Genomic DNA, 26,360 nt, shown 5'->3' with positions numbered 1-26,360 from the left:
ACATCTTCTGAACCATAAAAGAAAACCCCAAAGTCCTTAACAAAGTAAAAACATTTCTTTATTAAGAAATTATAAAGGTAAAACGTGAAACCATAAAACTCCTAGAAGAAAATATACAAAGTAAACTTTATTATAAAGTAAAATAGAGACCTATTCAAAAATGTTAACCTATTGTAAAGACCTTGAAGTATCACTTAAAATACTGAACTACTACTGTACAATAAACTGGTATTAATATGAAGCTTGAATGACCATAAAGCCTTATTACTCAAATTAGTCATCGGGCCAGCAGGATCAGCATCACTTGGAACCTTGTTAGAAATGCAAATCTCAAACTCCATCCTTGAACAATTCAATTAATTGGCATTTCGTTAATAAGGTGATTCATATATATACTAAAGAATCACTGCCCTAAGGTATAGTTTTAATTATGACTTGGTATGTTATACAGCATTACTTTGTACTTCGTTCCATTAGAAGTGACTGAGATATTTGAAGAGTTTTAGAAAATTCACTTTGCTATATGAAAAATCTATTGCTATTTATGTATTTACGTACATATATACCTAATACATTTCTCACCCACCGAGGTAGTCTTGATATATATTAATGGAGTACAGAAAACGAATTTATTTTTCATAATCTTAAATGGTAGGGTAATTTAAATTATAAATTTGAGAGTCTAAGAAAATAGGATGCAATAATTTCTTTTAAATCTTTAAACAATCACATTTCAAAAGATCACATTTTAAAGAGTCTCCTCTTTTTACAAATTTTGGTAACACTCAAAGGATTCAATCAGAAACTTTCCAGACTAAACTATTGATACCAGAATTCTCATAACTTCTAAACTCTGGTTTTCCAATGCACAATGATTCTCTTTTGCTAAAACAGCTAGAGCCTTGCATTAAACACACACACACACACACACACACACACACACACACACACACACACCCCTGTAGACAATCTAAGCCAGAGGTGTCCAAACTTTTTTCAACGTTTTTCACCAAGGGCCATATGCGGTAAAATACAGAAACAGCCGGGCCACTCACTCGAGGTGAAGTACGTATTGCCTCACTTGGTTTATTGAAGTAAACTAAATATATTTTTGGAATTTGCTGCGGGCCAATTAAAAATGGATTGCGGGCCGCAGTTGGCCTGCAGGCTGCAGTTTGGACACCCTTGATCTAAGCTATTTAAACACCACAAGCATGGGATTTTTTTTTTTTTTTTAATGTTTTAAATGCAGGAAAAGAAAAGATCACACCTTAAGGAACAGAAGATATCTGGGCATTTCGAAATTAATCTAATATACACTAATGTACCAAAGGGAATCGAGACCCTTGGAGTGGTCTGGACACTGGGATAGATTCCTGAGAAGTTTAGAACAATTCCATGTAGAACATCAAAATTTACTAAAGCAAATAACAAGGTTAGTACCATTATCTAAAGATAATTCAAAATTCTGTGATAAACTCAGAACAGTTTTCAAACAACTTATGCCAAATATTTACTTATATAAGTACTTCTTTAAATCTGAGACTTTAGGGTAATTATAAAACGGGCAATATTATTTTTAATATTTACCTGAATAACTTTCTACTTTTATGATAAGAATTACGAATAAATAAGTCATTTTAATAAAATATGTGGATTTTTAAAAATTTGGAATAACTTGAAAATGAGAGACTAAATTTTTATCAAATAGCTTAAGGGTAATTAAATCACATACCTCGAACTAAAATCTGCAATAAAAATAATCACAATTTGATTTTATGTGAAGGTTTATCTGACATTTATTTATATAAAGAGTCTATCTTAAACAAAGGTGACATTATTTGAGAAGATATCCTACGGAATTACCATTTTTTAAAGAAAGCATTACATACTGAAAATAACATGATGTAAAAGAATTGGACTTTTAAACAACTTACTTTGAACATCCTCTCAAAGTCTATTTTTCCATGCTAGAGAACATAAACACAAACTATCAATTATCTACCAAAGATGGATGCTATGATGTTGAGAGAAGAGGTAGAAGAGAAAATAAATCTCAGACTTTGTTTTCTTCAACTTTATCCACAGTTTGCATCGGTGAAATACATTTAAGGTTCTGTTTATGTTTAAATGCATCAGAAAATCAATCATGATAGATCTGTGACCAATACAAACATTACTGAATTCTTCAAAAAATTCAGTTAGAAAAGTCAATAAACTAGTATTCTGTAAAGATAATTATTAAACAAATGGCAATGCATTTTTATTCCTTATTTCAATTCTAACATATCAAACATCACTTCTTTCTTGAGCCATACAGTAATAAAGTGTAGAAGCAGCTACCTACTGCATTTTTAGGGCCTAATAAAATATTTTAGTTTGATTATTTAACCCTCTTCAAATAACATATCCAATTCAAATGATAATCATTCTTAATTGATAACTGATGAAGTAAATATGTAATAACCATAAAAATCATATAGAATAAATTTTACAGTTATTTAAAACTACTAAAAGAAATACATCAGAGCCTTGTTGATATAATGTACTCTGAGGCACTATGCTGTGAAACTGCCTTAGAGGTGGTGTTGCCTTTTGGTACTACAGTAAATAAACTGCCATGGTATAGACCTCAGATGGACCCATCCTAAATGGAATTTTGCTTTGTAGTAAAAAGTGCTATAGTGAAGTTCTGGTGTATTTTCTGTTTAAAGTAATAATTAACAAGCAAGTGAAATGCAATAAGAAAATGGCCTATAATTTCACTAATATTTCAATGATATGAAACAGAAAAATACTTACAAAATAATCAACATCTAGACTGCTTAATAAGAAGAATCCTATAGTATGATAACTAGGAAAGCAGTCTGAATGACTGCTGTAGCTTTTAATGGTCACTTTATTTGCAACATTATCAAATTTCTACAATAAAAACTAAAGTATTTATTTGCCATTTCTTACCTTTATTCCCAAGTTTTCACTAGGAATATTATGTCAATGAGGTTTTTTTAATTTAAAGATTCAACTGAAAAATAGTAACTAATTAGCTCAAATAGTTAAAGTAATAAATTACTAATAATTTAATTTTTAAACTGTATAAAATAAAAACTTTAATTCTTCAAAAGCTCCAATTTGACCCTTGGGGTATGTAAAAATCACATCTGTTTTCTAAAGCCAAAATTTAATTATATAGCTTCATGCCATATGATCAAAAAAAGTAGAGTTGTTCCTAAATCAGCCCTTACTAAACCATTTGGCACACTAGTTTTCACTTTTTATATAATCCTTTGAAACATCCAGGCCAACATTTTTAATAAGTTGCATCCATATTGAGAGGTAACAAGTGCAAATAATCACATATTTAAGATATGATACTTGCTTGGCTACTACAAAAGTAATTATACTCTTCTATAGGAAACGAAGTTATTCATTACAGTAATGTTTTTGAAAAAATTCCTGCACTACTACCAATGTAAATTTATCCAACTCCAAATTAAACAAGGACTTTATGTAACATAATATACTTATGAAAATATTTATAGAATGGTCGGTGTTTAATTCAACATCATGTTAGTTGAGGATTATAAGATTTACAGGACCCACAAGCGGCCAGATTTCGGGTAAAAAAAAAACCCCACAAAAAGCCAAAAACCTATTCCTCAATTGTTGCTCTCTGAATCGGAATATAACTAAAGGCAGCACACTGATATAATGTTCTTGAAAGTCAAGACATAAATCCAAACTTTGGCAGTTTTATCAAAATGTCTTTGATAATTAGTACTTTGCTAGTTCTCAAAAACCTTACTGCTTTGTTTAACATTTTCAATACAGAAATAAAATACTCTTCAAATAATACATTTAAAAAGATGATTAAGATTTGCAAAATTAAATAGCATAAATTAAGCATATTAATATTGTTTTTTTTGAGAATATGAAATAACCAATTTAAGGAAAACTGCAATGCACTAAATAAAAAAAACACAAATACCACAATGTGAGGCACACTTAAATCCTCACGTATTACTGACCTTACAAATCTACTAAAATATTTTAAAGTTTCATTGATTCCATTAATACATATAAAGAAATTGCAAAAATGCTTAAGACTATATAAGAGTCATCAATTACACAGGCACTTCACATGTAAACAATCTACAGTACAACTGAAAATATTTTGGCACCAACCTAATACTAAAAGAATTTAATATAAAGCCAGAGTTCTATATTTTCTACTCATTTTCTTTCTAGAAAACTAAGACCAAAGAATAAAGAAATTGTGTATAAACTAGAATTAGAAGTGTATTAAATAACTCAAATATACAATTGTTTTAAATTGGTAAAAAAGATTACCTTATCTAGATGTTCACTAGTATGCTATGGTATTAAAAATTTACACCTAATGAGATTATTAAATTGAAAGCACATTTTAAATTTAGTATCGTTTTGATTTTTCAAAAATAATCAAGATTATCAACTAGGTAAAAAGAGAATTTGAATTTATCAAAAACTCTTATTAAGTTAACCCAGTTTTCCCCCAAAGGAAGTTTGGGCTATTCAAAATTTAATTTAATATAATTTTTAACATAACTTTGTTAAACCTAAGGCTTAACAGAATAAAATTATTTTTGATTAGACATTCTTATTCATGAATTTGAGATATTTGAAGTCACTTCCAATAAATGAAACTATATACTTATGATTTTTAAATGTTATTTCAAGCTGTAGAAAGCTGAGATGCCTTGGTTGTAGGTAATTCAAGAAGAGCCTGAACTGTGACACCAACTTTCACAAGACCTCTCTCTTCCAAAATATGATGAGGCAAACAGAGTCTTTCCTGAAAAACAAAGTAAGTGATATCTGAACATTTGCTTTTTAATATTGCAGTAAAGCCTAAATAAGTCTGAACATTTTTTTAAAAAATGCTTTCTGTAAAGCTTCAAGTAAAAAGCACACAATTCTAATTAAAAATGTCTGTTTCCGTTGACCTTTATGATATGGCATTGTATTTTACAGGGTGTGTTTTGATCTGAGGTTGATTTGATACACCTGAACAAATATTTTTAAGTGAGACAATTATGCTAGATATTTTCTAAGCTCTTGTGCTACAGTAGAAAGAGCATGACATTTCCAGCCAGGAGATCTAAGGGTCATATAATGTGAAGTACTAAAATTCCCTGATACTCAGTTTCTTCGTCCTGAAGATGAAACTGTGAGAAACACACAAAACAGTCTGTATGTGGAAGCACTTTGTAATCTGTTCAGTTCTGTACAAAATTGGCCATTCTGGTTCTGTTCACCAGTTCTGAGGTTCCATGGTCTCTGATATTTGCAGCACGCCAGTACTTTTCTTGTCTTAAGGGTATTTCCCTTCAGCTTCTAGTGATGTTGTGCTGCTTATTAGTTCCAGTAGTCTAGATTTGATAAATAACAACTGCCTCCTCTTCTAAGCACATCACATGTGCCATTTGATCTTCACAACTCTATGAGAAATGTTTAGAGACAATTTTGCATTAGGTTTCATTAGCCTTCATTGATCCTCTTCTAACATCCTAATGTTTCCAAGTGTTCTGTATTCACCCTCCTCTCTTTTTACACTATATCCTCTTCTTGGTATTCCCAAAGCCTTATCAAAATTTCAAGGGTTAACTGAAGGTTTGTGTGCAAGTGCAGAACATCAAATAAATTTGGTAGATATTTTTGAAGAAACAATGCAGTCAACTGCTTCAGTTGGGATACCATTCACCTCAAGAAAATAAACTAGTAATGGACAGAGTGGGTGGCAAAGAGACCATCTATAGGCCCCATATGTATGGTCCATAACTGTGTTTTAATTGACTAGCACAGTGTTTTACAACTCTAGAAACATTACCATTATTTTAAAAATCCAGTGCTTCTTTAAACACTGAAAGCCTTGGCAAAGCTGGACCTCTATTCCTGAATAGTAACACTATCCTTAATCCTGATTACTTTCAAAAGTGAATTTCCTGCCCAGATCTCTATTGAGCTCCAGATAAAAATGTGAACTTGATGCAACCAAATAGATGTTCAACAGACATATCAAAATCAATGTATCCACTATAGAACTACTGCCTCACTAAACTAACTTGTCCTTCTGTATTCAATACCTCAGTTCAACATTACACTTTTCAGTCTTTCTCAACAAAAACCTGGGAATCATAATACTCTTCCATTTCTTCCTTACTCTAATAACCCATTCACCAAATACTACTGATAAAATCCCATTTATCAAAAGAATTCTGAAGAACTATCTTTTATCTCCATTTTCACTGCAACATTAGTTGTCCTACTAATATTTTCCTTATATATGCAAATAACTGCTCAAGTATATAGTACAAAAGAAAAAAGTTTTGAAATCAATGATCCCATCCGCTACCTTAGAAACCAGGAAAAGAGCAAATTAAATCAATAACAAGCACAAAGAAGGAAATAATGAAGATGAGAGTGGAAAACAATAAAATAATAAAACAGAAAATAATACGAAAAAAATCAATGAAAGAAATTTTATTTCATTTGGAAGTTTTGTTTTGTTTTGTTTTGTTTTTTTAAATCCATAAAACTCTAGAATGATTAATCAGGAAAAAAAAGAGAAAATACACAAATGACCAATATCAGAAATAACAAAAGTAACATCACAGCAGTCTACATGTACTAAAATGATAGATAACTTTATAAGAACAAGTTTGACAAACTAGATGAAATGGACAAATTCTTCAAAAGATAAATATATCAAACCTCATGAAAAAAGAAATAAAAAATCAGAATATCTCTGTATTTATTAAAGAAATTGAAATTGTACTTAAAAACCTTCCCACAAAGAAAACCTCTGGCCCAGATCGGTTCAGAAATGAATTTAACTAAATGTTTTCTAAAAAAATAACAATTCTATACAAAATCTTCAAGAAAAGTTAAGAGCAGGGAATACTTTATAACATTTTCAGTTAGGTCAGCATTACCTTCACATCAAAGCTAGGCCAAAATTTAAAAGAAAACTAAAGACCAATATCCCCCTGAACATAGATACAGAAAGTCTAAGAAAAATATTAGAAAATTGAATCCGATAACATAAAAACAACAACAAAATCCATTATGACCAAGTGGGGTTTATCCCAGGAATCCACGTTTGAGTTAACTAAAAATCAACCAATGTAATTCACAACATTGTGAAAGAATAAATGTTATCATCTCAGTAGGTGTAGAAAAAAACATTTGACAAAATTGAACATCCAATTCCTCTAAGAACACACAGCAAACTAGGAATGTAAACGAATTTCCTCAACCTGATACAAACAACTTATGAAAAACCAACAGCTAGCATTTGCAAATCATATACCGCACATGGGACTTGTATCTGGAATATATAAAGAACTCCTACAAGTCAATAATAAAACAGCAAATAATCAAATTATCAAATGGGCACAGGAAAGATCTCTCTCCAAAACAATATGTACAGGGGCAGCCAGATGGCTCAGTTGGTTAGAACGCGAGTTCTGAACAGCAGGGTTGCCAGTTCGATTCCTACATGGGACAGTGAGCTGCACCCTCCAAAACGAGATTGAAGACAACGAGCTGTCGCCGAGCCTCCAGAGAGGTGGCTGGAGGCTCAGTTGTTTAGAGCACGAGCTTTCAACAACAATGTTACTGGTTCGATTCTGGCATAGGATGGTGGGCTGCGCCCCCTGCAACCAAAGAACAGTAAACAGACTTGGAGCTGAACTGCGGCCTCCACAGCTAGATTGAAAGACAAAGCCTTGGAGCTGATGGGTCCTGGAGAAACACACTGCTCCCCAAACAAATTAAAAAAAAACAAAATAGAGACATCATAAAAATGGCGCCGTGAGGTGAGCCTCTTCAAATCTCCCCTGGATTTACAACGAATTGAACAACTACAGCAGACAGGCAAGACTAAGACACCCGCAACTAAAATCACCTAAAGGCGGGCAAATTGTGCGAGCAGGGGATGAGTGAAGGGAGACGTGCGGTGACGGAGCCGCGGGGGCGCAGACCTAGGTTGGTGCTCTAGGGCGCTGAATTCCTAAACTACTGCACCTGTGGGAGAGGGAAGAACTCGGACTGCAAGGGTTCTGATTATGGCTCTCAGGGCAAAGGGGACAGCACAAAACACGGCAGAACCCAACGTTCACAGCAGAGACCTCGAGGCAAACACTGAGGGAAGAAGGATGAAAGCGGTGGTTTAAGACCTCAATGCCAAGCAGAGAACGAAACCCTTAGGCACTGAGACTAGACGCCACCTCCTTACACTCCCAGAGTTCGCCCCACCCCCATCTGCCCACTGCTAGAGCAGAAGAGTAGCACTGTCAGATCAAAAGAACAGAATATTTGCAGGTCTTAGAAACATGGAAGGAGAACTGGCTGTGGGGGTGGTCACCGCCATTGCTCTGGGCCAACTCTCACAACCCACCCTGGCCCTGTCCCCACCTATCTGGGTGGATCCCTGCAGGAGTAAACAGAGCTGTTGAAACACAAGGGCTCTGAATCTGGTGCAGGAAGAGCTTTGGAAGTTCAGAAGCTCTCTGCATCCCCCGACAGAGGTGGTGCCCTATGACCCAGATGAACTGTTCACAGAGGAGAAGCTCGCCTTCCTGGGAACCGCCCCATTGTGTGAGAAGCCAGAATAGTGCAGAGAGAATATAACACTACAGTGTGAGAGAGAATAAAAGGCCGCAGCGCCAGAGAAAATAAAACATTCTAACAACACCTACAGGAAAAAAAAAGAAAGACCACTTTCTATCAACCTGCTGCAAAACCCACTCCTGTAGATGTTTGGAAGAGAAATATTACATCATTAATTGCCATGAATAATCAAGGTAACAAGACAGCTCAGAAAGAAAATGAAATGTCTCCAGAAAATGAACTTAAAGACATGGAAATATGTGACTTGAATGACAGAGAATTGAAGACTGCAGTTCTTAAAAAACCCAACGAGATGCAAGAAAACACAGGCAGGGAGTTTAATGAACTCAGAAACACAATCAAAGAACAACACGAGCATTTTACGAAAGAGATTGAAATTTTTTAAAAAAAACAAACAGAATTTCTTGAGATTAAGAACTCAATAAAAAAATGAAGAATGCAATAGCCATCTTTGGTAGTAGAGTTGACCAGAGGGAGGAAAGAATCAGTGACATTGAAGATAGAAATCTGAAAATGACATGGATGGAAGAGACTTGACACTAGAAAGAAATGAAAGAACTGTACAAGAACTTCCTGACTCCATCACAAAGAGCAATATAAGAATGATGGGCATATCAGAAGGAGAAGGAGAGAAGGGAACAGAGAGTATATTCCAACAAATAGTCGACGAGAACTTCCCAAAATTATAGAAAGAACTGGATCCTGGAATCCAACAAGGAAATATAATACTTAATTTCCTCAACTCGAACAGGCCTTCTCCAAGGCACATTGTATTGAAGCTGTCAAAATTAATGACAAAGAAATAATCCTCAAGGCTGCCAGGGAAAAGAAGAGGGTAATCGACAAAGGAAAGCCCATTATATTATCATGAGATTTTTCAGCAGAAACTCTCCAAGCCAGGAGCTAGTGGAATCAAATATTCAAATTTTTGAAAGTAATTATGAGCCAAGAATAACATATCCAGCAAAGCTATCCTTCAGCTATGAAGGAGGAATAAAGACCTTTCCAGACATACAGAAGCTGAGGGAATTTTCTAATACACGACATGAACTACAAGAAATACTAAAGGAGGCGATTCAACCACCATTAACAGGGACAATTTGTGGGAACCAAAACATAAAAAGGGGGAGAGTGAAGGCCTGAACCGGAATATGGGAATGGAGAAAGTAAGCGTGCTGAAGAGAATGAAATACACTAAATATCAAACTTTCTTTTACATAAACTTAAAGGCAACCACTCAAAAAAAAATCCAGAAATCATATATATACTGTAATAAAAGAAGAAACAGAGGGAAAAATCATAGAATACCACCACACAGAAATAATAGACAACAACAAAGAGGCAAAGAAACAATGGAGACACAGCCTTACCAGAAAGCTAAAGATAGAATTACAGGAAATACTCACATATCAATAATCACCCTAAATGTAAATGGACTGAACTCACCAATAAAAACTCAGAGTAGCAGATTGCATCAAAAAACTAATCTAACCATATGCTGTCCCCGAGGGACACATCTCAGCTACAAGGACAGCATAGACTCAAAGTGAAAGGGTGGAAATTGACACTCCAAGCAAATGGTACGCAGAGAAAATTAGGTGCAGCCATAATGATATCAGATGAAACACACTTCAGGGTGAAAAAGATAACAAGAGACAAACATGGACATTTCATAATGGTAAAGAAAGAAGACATAACAGCAAGAAGACATAACACCAAGAAGACATAACAGTCATCAATATTTATGTCCCAAATCAGGGAGCACCAAAATATACCAAGCAACTACGAACAGAACTAACGGGAAATATTGACCAAAACACAATTATACTAGGGGACTTAAATACATCACTGACAGCTATGGATAGATCATCCAAACAGAAAATAAATAACGAAATAGCAGCCCTAAATGACACATTAGATGAAATGGACATAATTGACATATATAGAGCACTTCATCCTAAAACATCAGACTGTACATTATTTTCTAGTGTACATGGAACATTCTCAAGGATAGACCATATATTGAGACATAAAATCAACTTCAGCAAATTTCAGAATATTGAAATCATACCAAGCATATTCTCTGATCACAAGGCTTTGAAATTGGATATCAACTGCAAAAAGAAAGCAGGAAAAAACACAAACACGTGGAGATTAAACAACATACTTTTAAAGAATGACCGGGTCAAAGAAGTAATTAGAGGAGAAATCAAAAGATACACAGAAACAAATGACAATGAAAATACATCCTACCAAAATTTTGGGGATGCAGCGAAAGCAGTTTTAAGAGGGAAATTTATATCATTAGAGGCCTATCTCAGGAAACAAGAAAAATCCCAAATAAAAAACCTCATGTTACACCTTAAAGAACTAGAAAAAGAAGAACAAGTGAAACTCAAGGGCAGCAGAAGAAAGGAAATAACAAAAATCAGAGCAGAACTAAATGAAATAGAGAACAAAAAGACAATAGAAAAAAAATAATGTGACAAAGAGTTGGTTCTTTGAAAAGACTAACAAAATTGACAAACCCTTGGCTAGACTCACTAAGATAAAAAGAGAGAAGACACTAATTAACAAAATCAGAAATGAAAAAGGGGAAGTTATCTCGGACACCACAGAAATACAAAGGATCATCCCAGAATACTATGAAGGACTCCATTCCACCAAATTCAATAACCTAGAAGAAATGGACAAGTTCTTAGAAACATATAGCCTTCCAAGGCTGAGCCATGAAGAACTGGAAAATCTAAACAGACGGATCACCAGTAAAGAAATTGAATCAGTCATCCAAAACCTTCCAAAAAGCAAAAGTCCGGGACCAGATGGCTTCACTAGTGAATTCTAGCAAACCTTCAAAGAGGATCTAATACTAATCCTGGTCAAACTCTTCCAAAAAATTGAAGAAGAGACAGTACTCCCTAACTCATTTTATGAGGCCAACATTACCCTGATACCAAAACCTGGTAAGGACAACACAAAAAAAGAAAACTACAGACCAATATCTCTAATGAATACAGATGCAAAAATCGTAAACAAAATTCTAGCAAATCGAATACAACAATGCATTAAAAAGATTATTCATCACGACCAAGTGGGGTTCATCCCTGGGACACAAGGATGGTTCAATATTTACAAATCCATCAATGTGATACATCACATAAACAAAATAAAGGACAAAAATCCTATGATTATATCAATTGATGCACAAAAAGCATTTGACAAGATACAACATCCATTTATGATTAAAACACGTAATAAAATAGGTATAGAAGGAAAATACCTTAATATAATAAAGGCCATATATGACAAGCCCTCCGCTAATCTCATAATTAATGGTGAAAAACTGAAACCCCTTGCTCTACATTCAGGAACATGACAGGGCTGTCCCCTATCACCTCTGCTTTTCAACACAGTGTTGGAAGTCCTTGCCAGAGCAATCCAGAAAGAGAAAGAAATAAAAGGCATCCACATTGGGAATGAAGAAGTTAAATTATCACTCTTTGCAGATGACATAGTGCTATATATAGAAAACCCTAAAGACTCCACCAAAAAGCTATTAGAAACAATCAACGAATACAGTAAAATTGCTGGCTACAACATCAACATACAAAAGTCCATTGCATTCCTATGTGCTAACAATGAAATCTCAGAAAAAGGTATACAAAAAACAATTCCTTTTGCAATTGCAGCAAAAAGAATAAAATACCTAGAATAAACTTAACCAAGGATGTAAAGCACCTATATGCTGAAAAGGATAAGACATTTTTGAAAGAAATTGAAGAAGACACAAAGAAATGGAAAGACATTCCGTGCTCATGTATTGGAAGAATCTACATAGTTAAAATGGCCATATTACCCAAAGCAATATACAGATTTAATGCAATCCCCATCAAAATCCCAATGGCATTTTTTAAAGAAATAGAACAAAAAAATCATCAGATTTGTTTGGAACCACAAGAGACCCCGAATAGCCAAAGCAATCTTAAGAAAAAAGAGCAATACTGGACGTATCACACTCCCTGACTTTAGCTTGTACTACAGGGCTACAATCATCAAAACAGCATGGTATTGGCAGAAAAACAGACACATAGACCAATGGAATAGAATTGAGAACCCAGAAATAAAACCACATAAATATGGACAGATAATTTTGGAGAAAGAAGCTAAAAACACACAATGGAGGAAAGACAGCCTCTTCAATAAATGGTGCTGGGAGAATTGGATGGCCACGTGCAATAGAATGAAACTGGACTGCTATCTGTCACCATGTACCAAAATTAATTCAAAATGGATCAAAGACGTAAGCATAAGACCTGACACAATAAACTGCATAGAAGAAAACATAGGTAATAAACTTATGGACCTTGGGTTCAAAGAGCATTTTATGAATTTTACTTCAAAAGCAAGGGAAGTAAAAGCTAAAATAAACGAATGGGACTATATGAATCTTAAAAGCTTCTGCACAGCAAAAGAAACCATCGATAAAATAAAGAGGCAACCAACTGAATGGGAGAAGATTTTTGCAAACAGTCCCTCCGATAAGGGGCTAATATCCAAAATATACCAGGAACTCATGAAACTCAACAACCAAAAAACAAACAACCCAATTGAAAAATGGGCAGAGGATCTGAAGAAATATTTCTCCTAAGAGGAAATACAAATGGCAAATAGACATGAAAAATGCTCAACATCACTAATCATCAGAGAAATGCATATAAAAGCCACAATGAGATATCACCCCACCCCAGTTAGAATGGCTATAATCAACAAGACAAATAGTAACATGTGTTGGAGAGGATGTGGAGAAGGAACCCTCATACACTGTTGGTGGGAATGCAGACTGGTATAGCTGTTATGGAAGGCAGTGTGGAGGTTCTTCAAAAAATTACGAATAGAATTACCATATTCCCCAGCAATCCCTGTCCTGGGTATCTACCCAAAAAATCTGAAAATATTTACCCATCAAGACACGTGTGCTCCAATGTTCATTGCAGCTTTATTTACGGTGGCCTAGACATGAAAACAAACAAAATGTCCTTCGATAGATGAATGGAGAAAGAAGTTGTGGTATATATACACAATGGAATACTATTCGGTGGTAAGAAAAGATGAAATAGGACGTTTTGTGACAACATGGATGGATCTTGAGAATATAATGCTAAGCGAAATAAGTCAGACAGAAAAAGAAGACAACCATATGATTTCACTGATTTGTGGTATATAAACCCAAAACAACAAAAGAACAAGACAAACAAATGGGAAACAAAAACTCATATTTTAGAGAATAGTTCAGACAATAGTTTAGTGGTTACCAGAGGGTAAGGGGGGAGGGGTGTCGTAGATGAGGGTGAATGAGATCAAATATATGGTGATGGAAGGAGAACTGACTCTGAGTGATGAATACACAATGGGATTTATAGATGATGTAATACAGAATCGTATACCTGAAATCTATGTAACTTTACTAAATTGTCACCCCAATCAACTTTAGTTTAAAAAAAAAATCATAATAATGTATCGACCAATGTTATCTTTTAGATATGAAGGAGGAATAAAGACCTTTCCAGATATACAGAAGCTGAGAACATTTTCCACAACCAGGCCTACACTGCAGGAAATACTCAAGGGGGTTATTTTATCTGAAAGAAAAAGGGAAAAGGATAAAAAAAAAAAAAGTAAGATGACACACAGAGAAACAGAAGTAGGAACTAGCTACCCTTATTCAGAATTGGGCATTATACGCATGAATATAACATAAAGGCTAATGGAAGTTAAAACATTAAAAAAAAAAAAAGAGAGAAGACAATAGCTACTGCAACTCGTAAATGAACTCATCATAAATACGGATAACTTGTGACAACAAGAAACATAAAACAGGAGGGGTAAAGGTCTGAATTTCCAAAGGGAGTGGAGATAAGATGCATGCAGAGGAAATGGACTTTTGTACATATGAAATTTTCTATTAAATAAATTTATTGGTAAGCACACACACACACACAGAGAAATTCCAGAACGAAGACACACATATGAAAAAAAGAAAACAGAGGGGAAAAAAATCATAGAATACCACCAAACAAAAAACAACAGACATAAACGCAAGGGCAAAGAAACAATGGAGACACCTTGCTATCAGAATACAAAAGCTAAAATGGCTATGTGAAGTCCCATATATCAATGATTACCCTAACTATAAATGGTCTGAACTCACCAATAAAAAGGCAGAGTAGCAGATTGGATCAAAAACCTAAACCCAACCATATGCTGCCTTCAAGAGGTATGTGACCTGCAAGGACAAATATACACTCAAAGTGAAAGGGTGGAAAACGATACTCCAAGCAAATGTCATCCAGAGGAAAGCGGGTGTGGCCATGTTTACATCTGATGAAACAGACTCCAAGATAAAAAATGTAACAAGAGACAACATGTACATTTCATAATGATAACGGGCAATACATGAAGAACACGTAACAGTTATCAATATACAAAGTCTGACAATTAAGTTCACTAACTTATCCTAGAATAGTGCTACATATCTGATTGATGGATATCACTACCTTCAAAGTACTCCCCTTGGGAAGCTATGCTCTGATGCCAGTGCCTAGTCCACCCTTCAAGGGAATTTTGGAACTCTTTTTCTGGAGTGGCCATTAGAGCTGTTGTCATTTTACCCTTGATGTCCTGAATGTCATCAAAATGTCTTCCTTTCAATATTTCCTTTATCTTCTGGTAAAGAGAGAAGTCATTGGGGGCCAGATCAGGTGAGTAGGGAAGGTGTTCCAATACAGTTATTTGTTCAATGGCTAAAACCTCCCTCACAGACAGTGCCGTATGTGCTCATGAATTGTCGTGATGTAAGAGCCATGAATTGTTGGCGAAAAGTTCAGGTCATCTAACTTTTTCATGCAGGCGTTTCACAATTTCCAAATAATAAACTTGGTTAACTGTTTGTCCAGTTGGTACAAATTAATAATGAACAATCCCTCTGATAATCAAAAAAAGGTTAGCAACATCGCAGCAACAAGTTTGTGAACTTAATTGTCAGACCGTATATGCTCCAAATCAGGGAGTACCAAAATATATAAAGCAACTATTAACAGAACTGAAGGGAGAAAGTGACAAAAACACAATTCTAGCAGGGGACCTAAATACGCCATTGAGAGATATGCATAGATCATGCAAGCAGAAAATCAATAAGAAAATATCAGCTTTAAATGACACATTAGACCAAAGGGACAAAATTGACATTTACAGAGCATGTCATCCTAGAACACCAGATTATATATTCTTCTATAATGCCTATGGAACATTCTCAAACACAGACCATATGCTGGGACACAAAACTAGTCTCAACAAATTTAAGACAACTGAAATCATATCAAGCATAATCTCTGAACCACAATACTTTGAAATTGGAGATCAACTTCAAAAAGAAAGTAGAGAAAACTAAAAATATGTGGAGATTTAAAAACATGCTACTAAAGAAACGACTGGATCAGAGAAGAAATAAAAGGAGAGATCAAAAGGCACATAACAACAAGTGAGAATGAAAATGCACCATATCAAAACTCTTGGGATACTGCAAAAGCAGTGATGAGATGGAAGTTTATATCATTACAGGCCTATCTCAAGAAACAAGAAAAATCCAAAATAAGCAAAATAATATTACATCTTAAAGAACTAGAAAAAGAATAACAAATGAAACTCAAAGTCAGCAGAAGAAAGGAAATAATAAAAATCAGAGAAAAATTAAGTGAAAGAGAGAACAAAAAGACAATAGAAAAAAATTAATGCAACAAAGCTGATTCTTTGAAAAGATTAATAAAACTGACAAACACTTGGTTAGACTCACTAAGGATAAAAGAGAAGGGACACGGTGACGTCATAGGAATGGCGGCAGCAGGGCGCACTTTCTGAGTTCTCCTCCGGATCTTGTTGCAAACGGGACCTATAACCCATCAGAGAAATTTTCGCTCACCACACAGAATAGTGGGGAGATTCGTAGATTACTTGAAGCTAAGAAATTTTTGAAGGTACGCTAATTGGCCGAGCAAGGAAAGGAAAAAGAGGAGCGGCGTGAGAGCGCCCGGCCAGCAGCGGCGGGAGAGCCCAGCCCCCAACGGAGCCTCAGCTGACGGGGGCGAAAACCGAAAACCGCTGTGCCGGGCACGCACGGGATCCCAGGCGGAGCGGAGAGCGCGGGGACCAGGAGGTGGGCTCTTTCTCTGCGTCCCACGGCTGATTTCTCCCGCCGGGTAACCGGCCAGGGCGCCCTACTGTGAACAAGGAGCACAGACTTCATACCTGGGCCCCTCCCCCGCCCCGCTCTCCCGGGCACGGAGGGAATCCCAGGACGGAGCGAAGAGCGCAGAGACCAGGGGTGGGCTCTTTCCCTGCGTCCCACGGCTGATTTCTCCAGCCGGGAAGGCGGCGCGCCCTGCGGCGGACGGGGGGCGCAGTCTCCATACCTGGGCCCCCCCCCGCCCTGCTCTTCCAATCTAACTCCGCCCTTCCAGAGACTTAAACCAGCCCCTGAACCGAGGAGTGGTATCTGAGGCTCAGGCTTTGGGAAGCCTGACGGGCAGCCCTGACCCAGGCAGACTGGGTAGTGTGCGTGATTTTGGCTGCGCTAGGAGAGAAGAGACGCCTCCACCCCCAGCCACCACCTTTTCTGGCCTGCGGGAAGAGGGCGACGCACGGCTGGGCTGGGAGAGTGAAGACCCCTCCATCCCCAGCCCCCACCCTTCCTGGCTTGCCTAGGGTGGGGTGGGTGCAGCTGCCGAGACACACCCGGAGATCAGCAGTGAGGCAGGCGCAGCTCTGGGCTTTCAGCAGATCAGAAATCTCCCGCCCGCACTCACACACACACACTGAAGAGGTGCCTTAAGACTCAAGAGTTTTGGTCACGTATCTGGTGGTGCCACTCTCAGTGTGCATTTGTGCAGGCAAGGGCAGAAACTGCACTGACATTGTAAAAACTATCATCCAGACCCCTCAGGCCCACGCATTTAAGTCTGCAGTCCCAAAGTCTCTCTGGGCACCAGGTGACCGGCTCTGCCTGCGCAATAAGCAGGGGGCTCTTTGGTACAGCAGAGAACAACCTGGACATTGCTTGGTGGGCTTAGGCCGAGACTGTCGCTGCTTTTTGTATTGCTTTGTTTTGTCTTGTTTTGCTTTGTCTTTATATCTTTGATATCTTTGCCTCTGTCGAGTGGGAGTTATCAGGTGGTTTTGCATGTGAACGTATTTGATTTTTTTCTTTGTTGTTGTTGTTGCTGTTGTGCTTGGTGATTTGCTGTGCTCTGAAACTGCCCTGCCGGGGCCCAGCTTGTGAGGCACGGTCAGCAGATCAGAAATCTCCCGCCCGCACCCATACACACACACTGAAGGAGTGCCCTAGGACTTTGGAGCTCTGGACAAAGGGCTGGTGGTGCTACTCTCGGTGTGCATACGTGCGGACAAGGGCAGAAGCTGCACTGACTTTGTGGAGACTATCATCCAGACCCCTCAGGACCACGCATTTAAGTCTGCAGTCACAAAGTCTCTCTGAGCACCAGGTGACCGGCTCTGCCTGCACAATAAGCAGGGGGCTCTTTGGTACAGCAGAGGACAACCTGGTCATTGCTTGGTGGGCTCAGGCCGAGACGGTCGCTGCTTTTTGTTTTGCTTTGTTTTGCTTTGCTTGGTTTCGTTTTGCTTTGTCTTGTACTTTGATATCTTTGCCTGTGTCGAGCGGGGGTTATCGGCTGTTTTTTTTTTTTTTTTTTTGCTGTTGTCGTTGCTGCTGTGCTTGGTGATTTGCCTTGTTCTGGGACTTCCCCGCCTGCCTGGGGCCCAGCTTGGGTGGCACGTGACTCGGCATATCCGGGGGCCAACTCCAGACCAATCGGAGTGCAGCCGGGTTTGACCTGCAGGTCACACACCTAGAGGGGGTTCTCTGCAGGCTCTGGAGCCCCTAGAGGCCAAATCACATTGGGGTGGTCAACCCTCACGCAGCAGAGTGCCCTGCGAGTGGCAGAGCCAAGCCTCACGGCAGGTCAGCCCAGGAGTTGACCCCACCTGCTCACTAGCGGGAAGCAATTAAAGATCTTCTTGAACGGGACAGTGTACACAACACAAGACTCACCTTTGGAGCACACGCAGAGGAGGACGACGTGGTGCGAGTCAAATATAAAGGACACATACTACATAAGATAACCTAGCAAGAACTAAGAACTCTAGGGGATCTACCTAATATATCAAAATAAACACAGTCAGCCAGAATGGGGAAACAAAGATACACGTCCCAAATAAAAGAACAGAAGAAGCTTCCACAACTGGAACCAAATGAAGCAGACGTAACCAACCTCTCAGAGACAGAGTTCAGAACACTGGTGATAAGAATGTTTAAGGAGCTTAGAGAAGACATAAAGAAGGATGTAGAAATCATAACAAACGAGCTTAGAGAAAACATAAAGAAGGATGTAGAAATCATAACGAAAAACCAGTTGGAACTAAAGAACACAATTACCGAAATTAAGAACTCACTTGAAGGAATTACCAGCAGGCTAGATGAAGCAGAGGATCGAATCAGCGACTTAGAAGACAAGGTAGCAGAGATCACCCAAACGGAACAACAGAAAGAAAAAAGAATAAAAAACAATGAGGATGGCCTAAGAGACCTCTGGGATAACATCAAACGCAACAACATGCGCATCATAGGAATACCAGAAGGTGAAGAGAGCAAGCAAGGGATTGAGAACATATTTGAAGTAATAATGTATGAAAACTTCCCCAACCTGATGAAGGAAACCAACATACAAGTCCAGGAAGTGCAGAGAGTTCCAACCAGGATTAACCCAAACAGGTCCACACCAAGACACATTACAGTTAAAATGGCAAAGCTTAAAGACAAAGAGAGAATCCTAAAAGCAGCAAGAGAAAGACGGAGGGTTACATACAAGGGAACTCCCATAAGACTATCAAATGATTTTTCTACAGAAACATTGACGGCCAGGAGGGAGTGGCAGGAGATACTTAAAGTGATGGAAAACAAAGGCCTACAACCTAGATTGCTTTATCCAGCAAGGCTATCATTTAAAGTTGATGGAGAGATAAAGAGCTTTCCAGAAAAAAATAAGCTAAAGGAATTTATCACCACCAAGCCAGCATTGCAAGAAATACTAAAAGGACTTCTGTAAATAGAAGAAAGATCAAAACAACCTAACTACAAATTTAAAAATGGCAATATCTATGTACCTATCAATAATCATTTTAAATGTAAATGGATTAAATGCTCCAATCAAGAGACATAGGATGGCTGACTGGATAAGACAGCAAGACCCTTGTATATGCTGTATACAAGAGACTCACCTCAGAACAAAAGACACACACAGGCTGAAAGTGAAGGGTTGGAGTAAGATATTTCATGCAAATGGAAACGAGAAAAAAGCTGGAGTTGCAATACTTATATCTGACAAAATAGACTTTAAAATGAAGAACATACTAAAAGATAAAGATGGGTACTATACAATAAAAGGGATCGATCCGACAAGAGGACATAACCCTGGTAAACATCTATGCACCCAACATAGGAGCACCTAAATATATAAAACAGGTACTGACTGACATAAAGACAGAGATCGACAGTAACACTATCATAGTAGGGGACTTCAACATATCTCTGACAACAAGAGACAGGTCTTCCAGACAGAAAATCAATATGGAAACAACAGCCTTAAATGATACATTGGACCACTTGGATTTAATCGATATTTTCAGAACATTTCACCCCAATGCTACAAAATACACCTTTTTCTCAAGCGCACATGGAACATTTTCCAAGATAGATCATATGTTAGGCCACAAAACAAGTCTTGATAAATTTAAGAAAATTGAAATCATACCAATTGTCTTCTCTGATCACAATGCTATGAAATTAGAAATGAACTACAGGAAAAAAACTGGAAGACACACCAATTCATGGAGGCTGAATAACTTATTACTAAATAATGAATGGGTCAAGCAGGAGATCAAGGAAGAAATCAAAAGATATCTCGAGATAAACGAAAATGAAAACACGACGACCCAAAATCTATGGGATGCCGCGAAAGCAGTCCTAAGAGGGAAATTCATAGCTTTGCAGGCCTACCTAAAGAAACAAGAAACATCACTAATCAACAGTTTATCTTCACATTTAAGGGATTTGGAAAAAGAACAGCAAAATAAGCCCAAAGGGAACACAAGGAAGGAGATAATAAAGATCAGAGCAGAAATAAATGAAATAGAAACCAGAAAAACAATACAAAAGATCAATGAATCCAAGAGTTGGTTCTTAGAGAAGATAAACAAAATCGACAAACCTTTAGCCAGACTCATTAAAAAAAAGAGAGAGAGGACCCAAATTAATAAAATCAGAAATGAAAGAGGAGAAGTGACAACAGACACTGCAGAAATACAAAGAGTTTTAAGAAGTTACTATGAGCAACTATATGCCAACAAATTTGACAATTTGGAAGAAATGGACAATTTTCTAGAGGCGTACAACCTTCCAAGGCTAACTCAAGAAGAAACAGAAAACCTGAATAGACTGATTACCACCACGGAAATTGAATCAGTAATCAACAGTCTCCCAACAAACAAAAGCCCTGGACCAGATGGCTTTACAGGTGAATTTTACAAAGCGTTCAAAAAAGAATTATCACCAATTCTCCTCAAGCTCTTCCAAAAAATCCAGAAGGAGGGAAGACTCCCAAACACTTTTTACGAAGCCTCTATCACCCTGATCCAAAATCAGACAAAGACACCACAAGAAAAGAAAACTACAGGCCGATATCTTTAATGAACATAGATGCAAAAATCCTCAACAAAATATTAGCAAACAGAATTCAGCAATACATTAAAAAGATCATTCACCACGATCAAGTGGGATTCATCCCTGGTATGCAGGGGTGGTTCAACATCCGCAAATCTATTAATGTGATACACCACATTAACAAAATGAAAAATAAAAATCACATGATCATATCAATAGATGCAGAAAAAGCATTTGATAAAATCCAACAGCCATTTATGATAAAAACCCTTAAGAAAGTGGGAATAGAGGGATCTTATCTCAACATAATAAAGGCCATATATGACAAACCCACAGCTAACATCATACTCAATGGGGAAAAGCTAAAACCATTCCCCCTAAGATCAGGAACAAGGCAAGGATGCCCACTATCTCCGCTTCTATTCAACATAGTTTTGGAAGTTCTTGCCACAGCAATCAGACAAGAAAAAGAAATAAAAGGCATCCAGATTGGTAAGGAGGAAGTAAAGTTATCATTGTATGCAGATGATATGATACTATATATAGAGAACCCTAAAGACTCCACCAAGAAGCTATTAGAGCTGATAGATGAATTTAGTAAAGTGGCAGGATACAAAATTAATATTCAGAAATCAGTTGCATTTGTATATACCAATAATAAAACATCAGAAGGAGAAATTAAAAAAACAATCCCATTTACAATCGCTCCAAAGACTATAAAATACCTGGGAATAAATTTAACCAAAGAAGTAAAAGATCTATACTCAGAAAATTATAAGACACTGAAGAAAGAATGAAGGAAGATATAAATAGATGGAAACACATATCATGTTCATGGATAGGAAGAATTAATATAGTTAAAATGTCCATACTGCCTAAGGCAATATACATATTGAATGCAATTCCTATCAAACTGCCGAAGTCGTTTTTCACAGAAATAGAACAGATAATCCTAAAATTTATATGGATGGGACCATAAAAGACCCCGAATAGCAAAGGCAATCTTGAGAAATAAGAACAAAGTGTGAGGTATAACAATACCTGACTTCAAATTATACTACAAGGCTACAGTAATCAAAACAGCATGGTACTGGCATAAAAACAGACACATAGATCAATGGAACAGAATAGAGAGTCCAGAAATAAATCCACGCCTATATGGCCATTTAATCTACGACAATGGAAGCAAGAATGTACGATGGAGTAATGACAGTCTATTCAATAAATGGTGCTGGGAAACCTGGACAGACACATGCAAAAAAATGAAGTTGGACCACCTCCTTACACCATATACAAAAATAAATTCAAAATGACTTAAAGGCTTAAATGTAAGATCTGAAACCATAAAATACCTAGAAGAAAATATAGGAAGAAACTTCTCAGACATTACCCGGAGTAAGATTTTTACTGATATACACCCTCGCTCGAGGGAACTAAGAGAAAAAATAAACATGTGGGATTATATCAAACTAAAAAGTTTTTTCACAGCAAAGGAAACCATCAATAAAACAAGAAGGGATCCTACTGAATGGGAAAAGATATTTGCCAATGATATATCTGATAAGGGATTAATATCACAAATCTATGGAAAACTTACTCAACCCAACTCCAAAAAAACAAACGATCCAATTAAAAAATGGGCAGAGGACTTGAAGAGACATTTTTCTGAAAAGGACATACAGATGGCAAACAGACATATGAAGGAATGCTCAACCTCACTAACCATCAGAGAAATGCAAATAAAAACCACAATGAGATACCACCTCACCCCAGTCAAAATGGCTATCATCAATAAATCAACAAACAACAAGTGCTGGCGCGGATGTGGAGAAAAGGGAACGCTTGTGCACTGTTGGTGGGATTGCAGACTGGTGCAGCCGCTATGGAAAACAGTATGGAGGTATCTCACAATTCTGAAAATGGAACTACCTTATGATCCAGTAATTCCACTCCTAGGTATCTATCCGGAGAAACCCAAAACTTCAATTCAAAAATCTTTATGCACTCCTATGTTTATTGCAGCACTATACACAATAGCTAAGACATGGAAACAACCAAAATGCCCATCGGTAGATGACTGGATTAAGAAACTGTGGTACATTTATACAATGGAGTATTATGCAGCCATAAAGAAGAAAGAAATCTTACCATTTGCAACAACATGGATGGATCTAGAGAACATTATGTTAAGTGAAATAAGTCAGACAGAGAAAGATAAGTACCATATGATCTCACTTATTTGCGGATTCTAAAGAAAAGAATAAGTGAATGAACTAATCAGAAACAGTTTGGGAGACAATGAGGAAAAACTGAGGGTTGCTAGATGGGCGGGAGGGGTGGGGGGTGGGGGGAAGGGTGAGGGGATTGGAGGGCAGTTGGTGACCACAGGATGGCCATGGGGTTTGAAAATTAATCTGGGGAACGTAATTTGGTGGTTACCAGAGCGTAAGGGGGTTGGGGGGTGGGGGTTGAGGGTGAGGGGGATCAAATGTATGGTGATGGAAGGGGAGCTGACTCTGGGTGGTGAACACACAGTGTGACTTATGGATGATGTGATACAGAATTGCACACCTGAAATCTATGTAATTCTACTAACAATTGTCACCCCAATAAATTAAAAATAAATTAAAAAAAAAAAAGAGAAGGGACACAAACAAAATAAAAAATGAAAGAGAAGTTATGACAGGTACCACAGAAATACAAAAGATCATACAAGAATACCATGAAAGATTATATGCCACCAATTCAGTAAACTAGAAGAAAAGTACAAGTTCTTAGAAATAAATAACTCTCCTAGAATAAATGATGAAAAATCTGTAAAGAATGAACACCACTAAGGAAACTAAAACAATTATTAAAAACCTCCCAAACAGCAAAGTCCAGGACTAAATGGCTTCACTAGTGAATTCTACCAAACATTCAAAGATGATTTAATAAGTGTTCTTTGCAAACTCTTCCAAAAGTTTGAAGACAGAATACTTTCCAACCTGTTCTATGTGGCCAACATTACCCTGATACCAAAACCTGGTAAGCATAACTCAGAAAAGAAAATTACAGACCAGTATCTCCAATGAATACAAACATGAATATCCTAAACAAAATACTATCACATTGAATACAACAACATATTGCAAAGATTATATATCACAATCGTGGGCAAATGGATAGTTCAACATACGCAAAATGTGATACACCAAATAAAAATAAGAATAAAAATCATGTGATCATACCAACAGATGCAGAAAAAGCAGATGACAAGATACAATATCCATTTACGATTAAAACACTTAATAAAATGGGTATAGAAGGAAAATACCTTAACAAAATAAAGGACACATATGACAAAACCTCAGCTAATATCATAATTAACCGTGAAAAACTGAAACCCTTTGCTCTATGTTCAGGAACACGACAGGGCTATCCCCCTATCACCTCTGTTTTTCAACACAGTATTGGAAGACCTCGCCAGAGAAATCAAACAAGAGAAAGGAATAAAAGGCATCCGATTACGGAATGAAGAAGTTAAATTGTCACTTTTCGTAGATGACACCATGCTATATACAGAAAATGCTAGGGACGGCATGATGGCACAGTTGGTTAGAGCGCGAGCTCTCAACAACAAGGTTGCCGGTTCAATTCCCGCATCTGATGGTGGGCTGCACCCCCTGCAACTAAAGATCGAAAACGGCAACTGGACTTGGAGCTGAGTTTCGCCATACACAACCAGATTGATGTACAACAACTTGATGGGCCGTGGAGCTGACGGGCCCCGGAGAAACACACTGTTCCCCAATATAATTAAAAAAAAAAGAAAGAAAACCCTAAAGACTCCACCAGAAAGCTACTAGAAACAATGAACGAATACAGTAAAGTTGACAGCTACAAACTCAATACACAAAATTCCATTGCATTGCCATATAATAACAATGAAATCTCAGAAAAAGAAATAAATAAAATTTTTTTGCAGTTGCAACAAAAAGAATAAAATACCTAGGAATAAACTTAACCAAGGATGTGAAAGACCTATACACTGAATACTATAAGACATTTTTTAAAGGAAATTGCAGAAAACACAAAGAAATTGAAAGTTCATGGATTGGAAGAATCAACATAGTTAAAATGGCTATATTACCCAAAGCAATACACAGATTTAATGCAATCCCCATCAAAATCTCAATGGCATTTTTAAAAAAAATACAACAAAAAGCATCAGATTTGTATGGCACCACAAAAGACCCGGAATAGCCAAAGCAATCCTAAGAAAAAAGAACAATGTTGGGGGTATCACACTCCCTGACTTCAGGGCAACAATAATCAAAACACTACAGCATTGGCAGAAAAACAGACACAGCAGACCAATGGAATAGAATTGAGAACCCAGAAATAAACCCACGTAAATAGGGGCAGATAATTTTCGACAAAAGCCAAAAACATACAATGGAGAAAAGACAGCCTCTTTAATAAATGATGCTGGGAGAATTGGAAAGCCACATGAAAAAGAATGAAACTGGACTGCTATCTGTCACCAAGTATCAAAATTAACTCAAAATGGATCAAAGACTTAAATATAAGACCTAAAACAATAAACTGCATACTAGAAAAGATATGGACCTTGGGTTCAAAGATCATTTTATGAATTTGACTTTAAAAGCAAGGGCAGTAAAAGCTAAAATGAATGAATGGGAGTATATCAAACTAAAAAACTTCTGCACAGCAAAAGAAACCACCGACAAAATAAAGAGGCAACCAACTGAATGGGGAGAAGATTTTTGTAAACAACACCTCTGATAAGGGGCTAATACCATGTTTCCCTGAAAATAAGACTGGGTCTTATATTAATTTTTGCTACAAAAGACCCATTAGGGCTTATGTTCAGGGGATGTCATCCTGAAAAACC

At 37.0% G+C, this 26,360-nt stretch overlaps 1 protein-coding gene across 2 annotated transcripts in view; it reads right to left on the bottom strand.

Annotated features, from left to right (window-relative positions):
* Nucleotides 1-4,446: 4,446 nt before the first annotated feature.
* The window catches only part of LRCH2 (leucine rich repeats and calponin homology domain containing 2), a 169,814-nt gene continuing 147,900 nt past the window's right edge, over nucleotides 4,447-26,360 (bottom strand). For both annotated transcript variants that reach the window (XM_033112466.1, XM_033112553.1), the window contains one exon: nucleotides 4,447-4,834. In XM_033112466.1, coding sequence (XP_032968357.1) covers nucleotides 4,715-4,834 — 120 coding nt within the window. In that variant the 3' untranslated portion in view covers nucleotides 4,447-4,714. The remainder of the gene's footprint in view (nucleotides 4,835-26,360) is intronic.

This window comes from Rhinolophus ferrumequinum, chromosome X (genome assembly GCF_004115265.2).
Source record: "Rhinolophus ferrumequinum isolate MPI-CBG mRhiFer1 chromosome X, mRhiFer1_v1.p, whole genome shotgun sequence".
NCBI classification, from domain to species: domain Eukaryota; kingdom Metazoa; phylum Chordata; class Mammalia; order Chiroptera; family Rhinolophidae; genus Rhinolophus; species Rhinolophus ferrumequinum.
Note: the sequence above shows the minus strand (reverse complement) of the source record. Positions and strands in the feature narration are given on the sequence as shown.